The 13,218-nt window shown below is 41.4% G+C and overlaps 1 protein-coding gene across 1 annotated transcript in view; it reads left to right on the top strand.

Annotated features, from left to right (window-relative positions):
• The window catches only part of LOC138663215 (oocyte zinc finger protein XlCOF7.1-like), a 52,012-nt gene extending 41,197 nt beyond the window's left edge, over positions 1–10,815 (top strand). Inside the window, exon 8 of the mRNA XM_069749377.1 lies at positions 7,869–10,815. Within this exon, the coding sequence (XP_069605478.1) occupies positions 7,869–9,391 (1,523 nt within the window). The 3' untranslated portion in view covers positions 9,392–10,815. The remainder of the gene's footprint in view (positions 1–7,868) is intronic.
• The last annotated feature ends 2,403 nt before the right edge of the window (positions 10,816–13,218 follow it).

Genomic DNA, 13,218 nt, shown 5'->3' with positions numbered 1-13,218 from the left:
CAGTCTTTCTGGCCAAACTTCACTTTTGTGATCGGCAACATTAAATGTGCAGTGAGGCCAAGTGTGACTTTCTGTACAATAACAACAGAGTTTCCCTTTATCCTGACTTTTCAATTTAAAATGGGCTAACTTCCGAATTGGTCATGAGAAACTACATAAAAACATTACACCTGTGCCATGATATATCTCTAAGCTGTGCATAGCTGATGTCTGTAATATACATTTATTCTCACCTGCAGGAGATGTGTTGACTCGAGCCCTGGTTTCATGGATTGACTCCACGTCATAAATTTCATTATGTTTATAATCCTAAGGAATTCAGATTACTGCACAATCTCTCCTGAAATGGGGGAGCACTAATACTTTCTCTACTCTTCTGGTCAGCACTCATAGTAGCTCCAATGGTCCACCATAAATGAGTGCAAGTCCTGTTTAGTATTGGAGCTTGTTCCTCATGCATACATTGTTGTTAAGGATATAACATGTTTTTTTTGTTCTATGTCTGTTTATTTAGTTTTTTATATTATATGAGTCGTTCTGGAATTGGCCTGCCTCAGTTATGTGAGCCTGTAACTTCGTAGTAGTCTTTAAAAAAAGGTCGACTTTGCGATGCCCGAGATCTAAATTTTATTTTCAATATTATAAAAAGTCCTCCTTGAATGTCTAATACTTTTTAAAGAAACTTATTTAATGGAAAATATTGCCCGAGATCTAAATTTACTTGCTGTTCTGTGGTGTGACATGGCAAGACGCATGGTCAGATAGCTAAGTCACAACCAGGAGGGCAGAGAAAATACAAAATTAGAAGATACAAGAGTAGTCAGTAAACAGGCCGGGATCACAACAGGAAACAAATACAGAAGCCGGGAGCTGAGCACAGATGACTGAAACAGAGGAGAAAAAAGGCTGTAACTGGCAGCTTCCGGCAATACGCTTTGATTTTTAGTAGGGTGTGGGGTTTTCCAATTGGCTGAAGCAGGAATAATAATAATTTTATTTCTATAGCCCCAAGATATTCCACAGCACTTAACATTTTGTTCATGTAAAGCTGCATGAACCGGTTATCAGTCTAAGTATGTAACAGTACAGACGCAGAGGGCTATTAAATAAATAAAGAGTATGAGAACATGATACGAAGAACCTGGATATGGTAAAAATTTTGAAAGGGCAACACAGGGGATAGTTAGATTATTGTGTTGAGGCAGTAGGCCAGTCTGAAGAGATTCATTTGTAAGGCACGTTTAAAACTGTGGGTATTGGGGATTAATCGAATAAACCTGGGTAGCACTTTCCAAAAAATTGGCAAAACAAGTGAAAAGTCTTGGAGACGAGGGTGGGAGGTTCTGATTATTGAGGATGTTAATCTCAGATGATTAGCAGAATAGAGGGCACGGGTAGAGTGGTAGACTGAGACGAGGGAGGAGATGTAGGGTGGTGCTGAGCCATGGAGTGCTTTGTGGGGGAGAGTGATAAGTTTATACTGAATTCTGGAGAGGATGGGTAACCAGTGTAATGACTGGCACAAGGCAGTGGCATCGATGTTAAGGTACCGTCACACTTAGCGACGCTGCAGCGATACCGACAACGATCCGGATCGCTGCAGCGTCGCTGTTTGGTCGCTGGAGAGCTGTCACACAGACAGCTCTCCAGCGACCAACGATGCCGGTAACCAGGGTAAACATCGGGTAACTAAGCGCAGGGCCGCGCTTAGTAACCCGATGTTTACCCTGGTTACCATCCTAAAAGTAAAAAAAAACAAACACTACATACTTACCTACAGCCGTCTGTCCCCGGCGCTGTACTCTGCACTCCTCCTGTACTGTCTGTGTGAGCACAGCGGCCGGAAAGCAGAGCGGTGACGTCACCGCTCTGCTTTCCGGCTGACCGACGCTCACAGCCAGTACAGGAGGAGAGCAGAGCACAGCGCTGGAGGACAGACGGCTGTAGGTAAGTATGTAGTGTTTGTTTTTTTTTACTTTTAGGATGGTAACCAGGGTAAACATCGGGTTACTAAGCGCGGCCCTGCGCTTAGTTACCCGATGTTTACCCTGGTTACCAGTGAAGACATCGCTGAATCGGTGTCACACACGCCGATTCAGCGATGTCTACGGGGAGTCCAGCGACGAAATAAAGTTCTGAACTTTCTTCCCCGACCAGCGACAGCACAGCAGGTGCCTGATCGCTGCTGCCTGTCACACTGGACGATATCGCTAGCGAGGACGCTGCAACGTCACGGATCGCTAGCGATATCGTCTAGTGTGACGGTACCTTAAGGGTTGGTGAGGAATATGATCCTGGCTGCTTCCTTCAAGACAGATTGGAGAGGGGAGAGTTTGGTAAGAGGAAGACCGATTAGTAGAGACCATAGTCCAGATGAGAATGAATAAGAGAAATAGTAAGGCTGTGTGCACACGTTACTGATTTTTCGCATTTTTTTTCGCGATAAAAACGCTATAAAACCGCAAAAAAACTGCATACAATATGCATCCCATCATTTTGAATGAATTCTGAATGTTTTGTGCACATGATGCGTTTTTTTCTGCGAAAAAAAACGCATCCCGGTAAAAAACGCAGCAGGTTCATTAATTTTGCAGGTTTTTTTTGCGGATTTCCCACGATAAAATGCATTGGGAAATGTCCGGAAAAAAACGCATCAAAACCGCGGCAAAAACGCGCAAAAAATGCATGCAGATTTCTTGCAGAAAATTTCAGGTTTTTCTCAGGAATTTTCTGCAAGAAATCCTAGACGTGTGCACATAGCTTAAGAGTTTTGCAGCATTGAAAGTAAGAAAAGGTCGAATTCTAGAAATGTTTTTGAGGTGCAGAAAACAAGCGCGAGCCAGTGATCAGATGTGGGGGGTGAATGAAAGCTTGGAATCAAGTATGACCTCAAGGCAGTGGGCATATTGCTTGGGAGTAATGGTAGAACCACATACGGAGATGGCAGTGTCAGGCAAAGGTAGGTTAGTGGAGGGAGGAAACACAAGGAGTTCAATTTTTTACAGGTTCAGTTTCAGATAGAGGGAGGACATTATGTTGGAGACAGCGGTAAAACAATCACTAGTGTTTTCTAAAAAGGCAGGCGTGATGTCAGGAGAGGAGGTGTAAATCTAGGAGTCATCAGCATACAGATGGTACTGGAAACCAATTCTACTGATTGTTTGTCCAATAGGGGCAGTATTCAAATGAGGGGGCCTAGGACTGATCTTTGATGAACCCCAACCGTATGGGGAAGATGAGAGGAGGAGGAACCAGCAAAAGATACAGTGAAGGATGAGTCAGAAAGATAGGAGAACCAGGAGAGAACGATGTCCTAGAGGCCAATGGAGCAGAGCATAGTGAGGTGGAGCTGATTATCCACCATGTGGAATGCTACAGAGAGATCCAGGAGAATTAGCATGGAGTAGGGACTATTAGATTTAGCTGTTAGTAAATCATTAGATACTTTAGTGAGGGCAGGTTCAGTAGAGTGTAAAGAGCGGGAACTGGATTGAAGAGAGTCAAAAAGAGAGTTATCTGAGATATAGCGGATAAGGCGGGAGTGGACCAGGCATTTGAGGAGTTTAGAGATGAAGGGAAGATTAGAGACAGGTCTATAGTTAGCAGCACAGTTTTGGTCCAGGGATGGTTTTTTAAGTAATGGATGTATGATGGCATGCTTAACCCCTTTCTGCCAGCTGACGGAATACTACGTCAGCTGGCAGATCCCCTGGTTGTTGATGGCCAATTGCTTTGAGCGCCACCCTGTGGTTGGCGTTCAAAGCAACCCTGCATTTCTGCTACATAGAGGTGATCTGTACTTCACCTCTATGTAGCAGAGCCAATGGAGTTATGCATGCTTCTAGCCTCCTATGGAGGCTATTGAAGCATGCCAAAATTAAAAAAAAAAAAGTGATTAAAAATATAAAAAAAATAAAAAGAATATAAAAGTTCAAATCACCCCCCTTTCGCCCCAATCAAAATAAAACAATTTTAAAAAAAATCAAACATACACATATTTGGTATCGCCACGTTCAGAATCGCCCGATCTATCAATAAAAACAAAGGATTAACCTGACCGCTAAATGGCGTAGCGAGAAAAATCAAAATGCCAAAATTACGTTTTTTTTGTCGCCGCGACATTGCATTAAAATGCAATAACGGGCAATCAAAAGAACGTATCTACACCAAAATGGTATCATTAAAAACGCCAGCTTGGCACGCAAAAAATAAGCTTTAACCTGACCCCAGATCACGAAAATTGGAGACGCTACGGGTATCGGAAAATCGCGCAATTTTTTTTTTTTTTAAGCAAACTTTGGAATTTTTTTTCACCACTTAAATAAAAAATAACCTAGACATGTTAGGTGTCTATGAACTCGTAATGACCTGGAGAATCATAATGGCAGATTAGTTTTAGCATTTGGTGAACCTAGCAAAAAAGCCAAACAAAAAACAAGTATGAGATTGCACTTTTTTTGCAATTTCATCACACTTGGAATTTTTTTCCCGTTTTCTGTTACATGGCATGGTAAAACTAATGGTATCATTCAAAAGTACATCTCGTCCCACAAAAAATAAGCCCTCACATGGCCATATTGACTGAAAAATAAAAAAGTTATGGCTCTGGGAAGGAGGGGAGCAAAAAACGAAAATGAAAAAGCGGAAAAAGCTCCGGGGGTGAAGGGGTTAAATGAGGAGGGAAAGATACCAAAAGAGAGAGCGAGAAGTTGAATATTTTTGTTAGGTGAGTGGTGACAGCTGCGGAAAGGGACTGGAGGAAATTTGATGTAATAGGGTTACTGGTGCAAGTAATAGGGCGAGCAGATGCAAGGAGCCTGATCACGTCTTCTGTGACTGGTTCAAAATCAGAGAGTGAGCTAGATGCAGTGGGGGAGGGAGGACAGTGCATGGTATGAGGGGATTGGGAGAAAATTTCCAGTCAGACAGGGTCAATTTTTTTTCTTTGAATTAATTGGCCAGATCGTCAGCGCAGAGATCTGTGGTTGGGGCCTGCACTCTTGGGTTGAGTAGGAAGTGAAAAGAGTCAAGGAGACGTTTAGGGTTATTGGACAGGGAGGTGATGAGGGTGTTGAAATAGGTTTGTTTGGAGAGGTGAAGGGCAGTGTTGTATGTTTTAAGCATAAACTTATAATGGATAGATTGGATTTTCTCCACAGATGTTCGGGGCACCTGGAGCACCGCTGTAGGAAACGTTTTTGCAGCGCGTGCCAAGGTTGTTGCCATCTGTGCTGAGTTGTTCTATGTATAGGAGGTGCGGTTTCATCCAGGGCACTTTGCAGTGTTTCATTATAATGCTTCAGTTCAGAGTCAGGACATGGGGGAAGGAGATAGGGGCCAATGATGACTGCAAGTTCTTCATAAGATTTTGGCTGTTAATGGCCTGTATATTTCTATAAGTGTGGAAAGTGGGGGTGACCTGAGAAGGATAGCAGTTCTTAACCGAGAATGAAAGAAAGTTGTGGTCCGAGAGTGGGAGAGGGGAGTTTGGAAAATCATACACTGAGCAAAGCCGGGAGAAGAACAAGTCAAGGGAGTTTCCGTCTTCATGTGTAGGAGAGTTAGTAAGCTGCGAAAGGCCAAACTAGGAGGTTAGAGGTAAAAGGTGAGTAGCAGATGGGGAGAGGGGAAAAGTAATGGGGATGTTAAAGTTTCCTATGATGAGGGTTGGGATGTCACAGGAGAGAAAATATGGAAGCCAGGTGCCAAAGTGATCCAGGAACTGATGGGAGGGACCCAGAGAATGATACACAACCGCTACTCACATGGAGAGGGGATGTATATAGTCTGAAAACATGGACCTCAAAAGAAGGGAAGATAGGTGAGGGTACTTGAGGGATAACCTGAAAGGTACATTTGGGTGATAGGAGCAGACCAACGCCTCTACTTGCTCTGTTGTCCGATCTTGGGGTATGAGAAAAGTGTAGTCCACCATATGAAAGGGCAGCAGCAGCAGCGGTGGTGTCTGACTGCTGGATCCAGGTCTCGGTAAGAGCCAGAAGGTTAAGAGAATCAGAAAGGAAGAAGTCATGGAAGAAGGAGAGTTTTACACACTGAGCGAGAATTCCAAAGGGCACAATTAAGAGACCTAAGACACACAGGGAATGTTAATGAGATTTGAGGGGTTTCTGAATGTAGCAGTAGAGGTGTGTGACTTACTATAACATGAGGGGCCAGGGTTGGGAGAGATCTCCTGCGACTAGGAGGAGGATAGAAAGAGTGAGCAGATGGTTAAGAGACTTGTGAAAGCGTCTCTTCTGTTGAATGGTGGGACTGAATGGATCTGTGCAGTTTAGCAATGTGAAAAGAGCGTGAATGCTATACATAGTAGAGGAGAGGACTGAGGGGCCGATGTGGATGAAGTGTAAAGAGTTAATGCATGCACGGTTGGTGGGTGTGTGTGAATGCAACAACCAGAATATAAATGATACAAATGCATATGGTATTTGTTGCATTCCAAGTGTACTGGGAACAGGTTTGTTTAAATGTCTTACCTGTCTCTTGCCCTTTCTAACTGCCATGTATAACTGCAAGATACTTTGAAAAATGTACTTTGAATAAATGTAGATAAATGCCATCCCTACATAAATGCATCCCCAAGCTGTGTCTGAATATAGAGGACGCTTGCTCTTAGATCTATCACTATTTTACCTTGTTAGCAAACAATCAACCAAGTTAAGACAGCAGGAGACAATAAATGAAGAGACAAATAAACAACTTTGCAGGCCTACATGGATCATAAACCTCTTTGACAAAGTTACATGACCTTACAGCATTAAGGGAAATGCAGAGTAAGAAGAAACTATATACCATTAGATATGCTTTCTGACATAGAATAGAAATGACTGGAGACATGCAGGATCTTTGCAGTAGTTGAATGAGCTATATACCTGTATGAAGAGAATAGGAAGCAGATTACTGCAGTTGGACACCATGCAATCCCATACTGCTAGACTGGATTGTACTACAGGTCCCAGGCAACCTAATCTTATTGGAAGGACAGAGCCTGTGCCATCTCCTGCATCACCAGCGCTGCGTGCAGAATGAATAAGGTGGCACCTGGTGGCAGAAACAGACATTGCAGGAGCCGATCCAGTAAAAAATGTGACACATCATTTTCAGAAGTCCTAATATGACAAAATAGAAAACCATAGCAGTAGAGAACCCAATAAAGTGGCTCAGCTTTGGAAATTATAGCCCCAAGGGAATTAATCTTTAGGAGTAGTGACTATTTTTACACTTCACAGCCACTTTCTGGAAATTAGCACCAAGTGGATGTTGGAGAGTGAAAATGGCACATTTGCCATTTTATTACCCTACACATAGTGCCCAGATTGTGCTAAAGGAGACACACCGTAAATGAAGTGGGTTCTTCTCAATATTGTATTGCCAAATACATGGATGTTGAATGTGGTTGGGGCACACGGCAAGGCTCAGAAGTGAGGGAAAGATTTGACTTTGGGAGAGCAGATATTGCTGAATTGGTTTATGGAAATCATGTTGCTTTTCAAGAGCCTTTGAGCCACTAATAATGTGGAAACTTCTGTTTTTCCTCTGGGAGATGATGGACCAGAGTAGGGCTTGTTTTTTGTGAGATGAGTAGAAGTATTTATTGTTGTTATTTTCACCTACTTTTGGGAGGCAGAATGAACAAACAGTCGAACACCACGCTCTACTGGTTCATGCTATGAGGTTTTCTATCAGACTGTGAAATGTCATTGTCTTCGTGAATAATTAAACTTTTTTAACATAACTTACATGTTTACAGATAGTTTAAGAAGAAATGTTAAAAAAATATTTTATTTATTATTTTAATATAAGTTTCAAGGATTTTATTCAAAAATAATAATTGGTTTTATTCTTGGCAGATGACTGTACCAGGAGATCAGAGGGACAGCTGACATCTTCAATTTTTAAATCAGATGATCTTGAGATCCCACAGGATACAATTGAAGTGAATGCCATTACTCCAGATATACCATCATCCTTTCGCAGCAAAGATCTACCATCTGATCCTTTGAAACAGATCCTGTCTTCTGATTCATTACCGACCTCTGAGGAAAATCTAAGTCACAAAATAAGCATTAAAAAACAAACTGATAAAGCAACAAAGCCATTTTCACATTCAGAATATGTAAATAATTTTCCCCTCAAAAAGTCTTTTCTTAAATATCAAAACATTCACACAGTGGAGAATAGATTTTCTTGTTCCAAGTGTGGGAAATATTTTAGCCATAAATCACATCTTGTTACACACCAGAGATGTCACACAAGTGAGAAGACAATTTCATGCTCAGAATGTGGAAAATGTTTTACAAAGAAATCAACTCTTGTTGCACACCAGAGAACTCACACAGGGGAGAAGCCATTTTCCTGTTCAGAATGTGGGAAATGTTTTACCCAGAAATCAAATCTTGTTACACACCAGAGAAGTCACACAAATGAGAATCCATTTCCTTGTTCAGAATGTGGGAAATGTTTTAACCATAAATCAAATCTTATCACACATCAGAAAACTCACACAGGGGAGAAGCCATTTTCCTGTTCAGAATGTGGAAAATGTTTTAACCATAAATCAATTTTTATCAGACATCAGAGAACTCACACAGGGGAGAAGCCTTTTTGCTGTTCAGAATGTGGAAAATGTTTTACCGAGCCATCAAGTCTTATCAAACATCAGAAAACTCACACAGGGAAGAAGCCATTTTCCTGTTCAGAATGTGGGAAATGTTTTACCCAGAAATCACATCTTGTTACACACCAGAGAAGTCACACAAATGAGAAGCCATTTCCTTGTTCAGAATGTGGGAAATGTTTTAACCATAAATCAAATCTTATCACACATCAGAAAACTCACACAGGGGAGAAGCCATTTTCCTGTTCAGAATGTGGGAAATATTTTACAGAGAAATCAACTCTTGTTAGACATCAGAGAACTCACACAGGGGAGAAGCCATTTTCCTGTTCAGAATGTGGGAAATATTTTGCAGCGAAATCAACTCTTGTTAGACATCAGAGAACTCACACAGGGGAGAAGCCATTTTCCTGTTCAGAATGTGGGAAATGTTTAAACAATAAATCAAATCTTATCACACATCAGAAAACTCACACAGGGGAGAAGCCATTTTCCTGTTCAGAATGTGGGAAATGTTTTAACAATAAACCAAATCTTATCACACATCAGAAAACTCACACAGGGGAGAAGCCATTTTCCTGTTCAGAATTTGGGAAATGTTTTAACAAGAAAGTATATCTTGATAGCCACCATAGAATTCACACGGAGGAGAAACCTTTTTCATGTTCAAAATGTGGAAAATGTTTTGAGAAGAAATCATCTCTTCTTAGCCATCAGAGCAGTCACACGGGGAAGAAGCTTTTTTCATGTTCTTAACGCGGGAAATATTTTACATGGAAATTAACTCTTAATAAACTTCAGATAAGTCACAGAGGGGAGAAGCCTTTTTCATCTTCAGAATGTTGTTTTTTTTTTTTGTTTCAATAAATTTTTTATTTGAAAAGTAACACAAAGTTCTCCCAACATGGGAGTTCAGGATTTACAGTAAATACAAAAATATCAACAGCACCTTAATTTTATGTGAGGGAGTTATAGATGTTGATACATTTAAGACAAGACAGAAACAAGGGGGATTAGGTACAGAATCATGAGTGATATAAAACTGTTCCACAATTTTACAATATTGAAAATGAGACAACACACATTGGTCCGGCCCCAACACCGAACACCGGCCCCGCTAGTGTCCCCATACCGTCACAGAGTCCGAAAAGAGGTAACTCGTCATGGAGAAAGGGTGAGAGCCCTCCTCACTTGATCATCCGGGTATAGTTCCAGCCACGGCGACCAAATTTGGAAAAAGGAGTTCCAGTTATCTGTCCTTGTCGCTTGAATACGCTCGTAAATCATAATGGTGTTCATCCTATCTTTAACTTGTGAAATCGAGAGCAAAGGAGACTTCCATTTTGACGCAATGTGGATTTTGGTCGCCATTCCCAGCAGGACCACCAGTTTATATAGGTTTTTGAGCAGTCCCTTCGGTTTTAAGCCCAGCAGGAAGGTCATTGGGCTCATTGGTATCTCTTTTCCATGCATCCTTTCCACCAGAAGCTTTACCTCCCCCCACAGATCGGTCACCGCTGGGCAGGACCACCATATATGACCCATATCTCCTGGTGCATCACAGCCTCTAAAACATTTATCAGATACCTGAGGATATATGGTATGCAGTCTCGTAGGGACCAAGTATGTTCTATGTAAGACTTTAAGGGAAGTCTCAACCAGGGATACCTGGTGGGACCCTCTCGATAAGGCACTACAACATTTTTGCCATTCTTCCAGTGAGATATTAAACCCCAGGTCCTCCTCCCATTGTTGCATAAATCTATGTTTCTTTTCCTCCTTTGTATTGGTAAAAGATGAGTATAAATAAGAAATGACCACTCCTCCCAGTGGGTCGGTTAAGCACTTCTGCTCGAACCCAGTTACTCGAAAAGGCCTCCCACTCGTTGCACTCTTTCTAGCCAAATCAAAGACTTGATTAATACGAAAAGCCTCTCGGACTGGCGGTTCGTATTTTTGAATAAACTCCTGTTTAGATTGGATTATGTTAAACGGGGAGCAGAGATGTTTTATTGTGGTTATTCCTCTCAGGATCCACCATGAGAAGGATTGTGAATTGAGACCCGGGGGAAATATTGGGTTACCAAATAGCGAGTTTAATGGTGTATTTCTAGTCTGCAGCTCGATCTTAAACCTCTCTTTCCTCCAGAGGAGCAGTGACTGGGCCGTGAAAGGTGAGATGTCAGCGACGTGCTTAGGGAGTTTAGCCTCCGTCCACAGCAGGCCTATCAGGGAATAAGGTTTTAACAAAAATGACTCCAGTTGGACCCATCTAGGTTTGTCTACAGTTGTGCATATTCTGGTTAGTTGGGCAATTTGGGCCGCTTTATAATAGTTTATAAAATTAGGTAAGGAGAATCCTCCTTTTTTCCGGTGTATAAACATAGTTTGTTGTTTTATTCTAGCTTTTTTCCCTAACCATATAAATTTGGAGACCATTGTGTGTATTTCTCGTATTACTCTCAGGGGGACCGGAATGGGAAGGGAGCGGAAAAGATATAAAAACCTAGGGAGAGAGACCATTTTTATGGCGTTTATTCTACCTAGCCATGAAAGTGTCAGCGACGACCATTTAGTCAGATCTCGTTGAAAATTTTTTATAAGGGGGGTATAGTTCCATTTATATAAATTAGATCGGTTAGACGTAAGGTTAATCCCTAGATAAGTTAGGTAGTGCTCTTTTTTTTCAAAACCAAAATGTGACACTAGGTGTGCTTGATCTTTTTCAGGCGTATTCAAGAAGAGGGCCTCCGACTTGTCTATATTTATTTTAAGTCCTGATACTAACTCAAAGTCATGTAATAGCGAGAATAAATTTGGTAGAGTGGTATGTGGGTTAGAGAGGGTCAGGAGCAGGTCGTCAGCAAACAGACTTACTTTATATTGCTCCCCTAGATCGGGGGGTCCTAAGATGTCAGGATTTGTCCTTATGGCTTCAGCTAGTGGCTCCATTGCCAAGGCAAACAGCGCTGGCGAAAGTGGGCATCCCTGTCTAGTACCTCTCTTTATGTTAATCAGGGTGGGTTGCAATGATGGGAGTTTGAGGTATGCTGTTGGATTATCATATAATAGTGTTAAGCAGTTGATTAGTTTGTGGGGTAGTCCAAATAAGGATAGTACTTTGAAGAGATATGGCCATGACACTGAGTCGAATGCCTTCTCAATGTCTAAGGCTAAGAGCATAGTAGGTCTTTGTGAATTGTTTGCTGAGTTTATTATATCTAGATTGCGTCTTATATTGTCCGGTCCTTGTCTCCGCGGTATGAATCCCACTTGATCCCTATGTACCAGGGAGGGGAGCACTCTGTTGATTCTTTCTGTAATAATGGATGTGAATATTTTTAAATCTACATTAAGTAGTGAGATAGGCCGGTAATTTTTCGTTAACTGATGATCTTTTTTGGGTTTGGGAATTACTGCAACGTGGGCAATATAAAATTCGGGGGGCATTTGGTTGCCATTTAAAAGTGCATTGCAGATTTTTGTAATGTGTGGCGTGAGAATTTTTTAAACTTTTTATAATATGGCGCTGAAAGACCATCGGGTCCAGGGGCTTTATCAGTTTTCAGCTTTTGGATTATTAATTCTACATCTTCGTTTGTTATTTCAGCTTGCATTATTTTGGAGGATGATTCATTAAGTTTAGGGAGCGATAGATGTTGTAAAAAATTTTGAAGTAAATGCGAGGGATGGGACTTAGGTGGAGAATATAGATTTTGGTAAAAGCTATGGAATTCTTTGTAAATTTCTTCAGGGTGGGCTGTGACATGGTCGTTACTTTTTTAATTGAGTGGATGGTGTTCAATAACTCTTTTTGGCGCAGTTGCCTTGCTAATAATTTGCTAGGCTTGTTTGCCAGCCTGTAAAAGGAGGCCTTTGTCCACGTTAGGGCACGTTCTGTTTTATGTGTGAGGACAGTATTTAATTGGTGTTTAACGTCCCGTATCTGTTTGATTAGGTACCGTGAGGAAGATTGTTGGTTGGCTTGTTCTAAGTTAAATAGTTTATTTTCTAGTTTGGTTTGTAATTCCGATCTGTTTTTTTTCCTGGTTGATGCCAGTTTAATGATGGTTCCTGTGATAAATTTCTTATGTGCCATCCATATGTTACCCGGGGATGACTCTTCACTAACGTTCGTTTGAAAGTATAGTTTAAGGTCATTATTTATAGTTGCCACTATTTCTGGGTCTGTCAGTAGAGAGCTATTTAACCGCCACCTGAAAAGTTTAGATGCGCTTACATTAAACTTAAACTCTGAGAGTACCGCGTCGTGATCCGACCAGGAGGATGGGATATGGCGAGAGAACAGAACCCCAGGCAAGGTGTTTGCTGTTGTTATGTGCAAGTCTATCCTTGAGTAGGTTTTATGTACCGTGGATAAAAAGGTATATCCTTTTATGGGACCATTAGTCTCTCTCCATACATCGACTAGTCCATAATCGCCCATTAACTTAATTATTTTTCGTCTGTCCCTCTTGGATATATCTGATCTCTTTGCTGCAGTGCAGTCAAGAGTGGGGTTCACAGTAAAATTGAAGTCGCCACACCAAATCAAATGCTGATAGGAGAGCGCCGATATTTTA

This window comes from Ranitomeya imitator, chromosome 2 (assembly GCF_032444005.1).
Source record: "Ranitomeya imitator isolate aRanImi1 chromosome 2, aRanImi1.pri, whole genome shotgun sequence".
Lineage (NCBI taxonomy): Eukaryota > Metazoa > Chordata > Amphibia > Anura > Dendrobatidae > Ranitomeya > Ranitomeya imitator.
The sequence above is the reverse complement of the archived record's forward strand: the minus strand, read 5'-3'. Positions and strand labels throughout refer to the sequence as shown.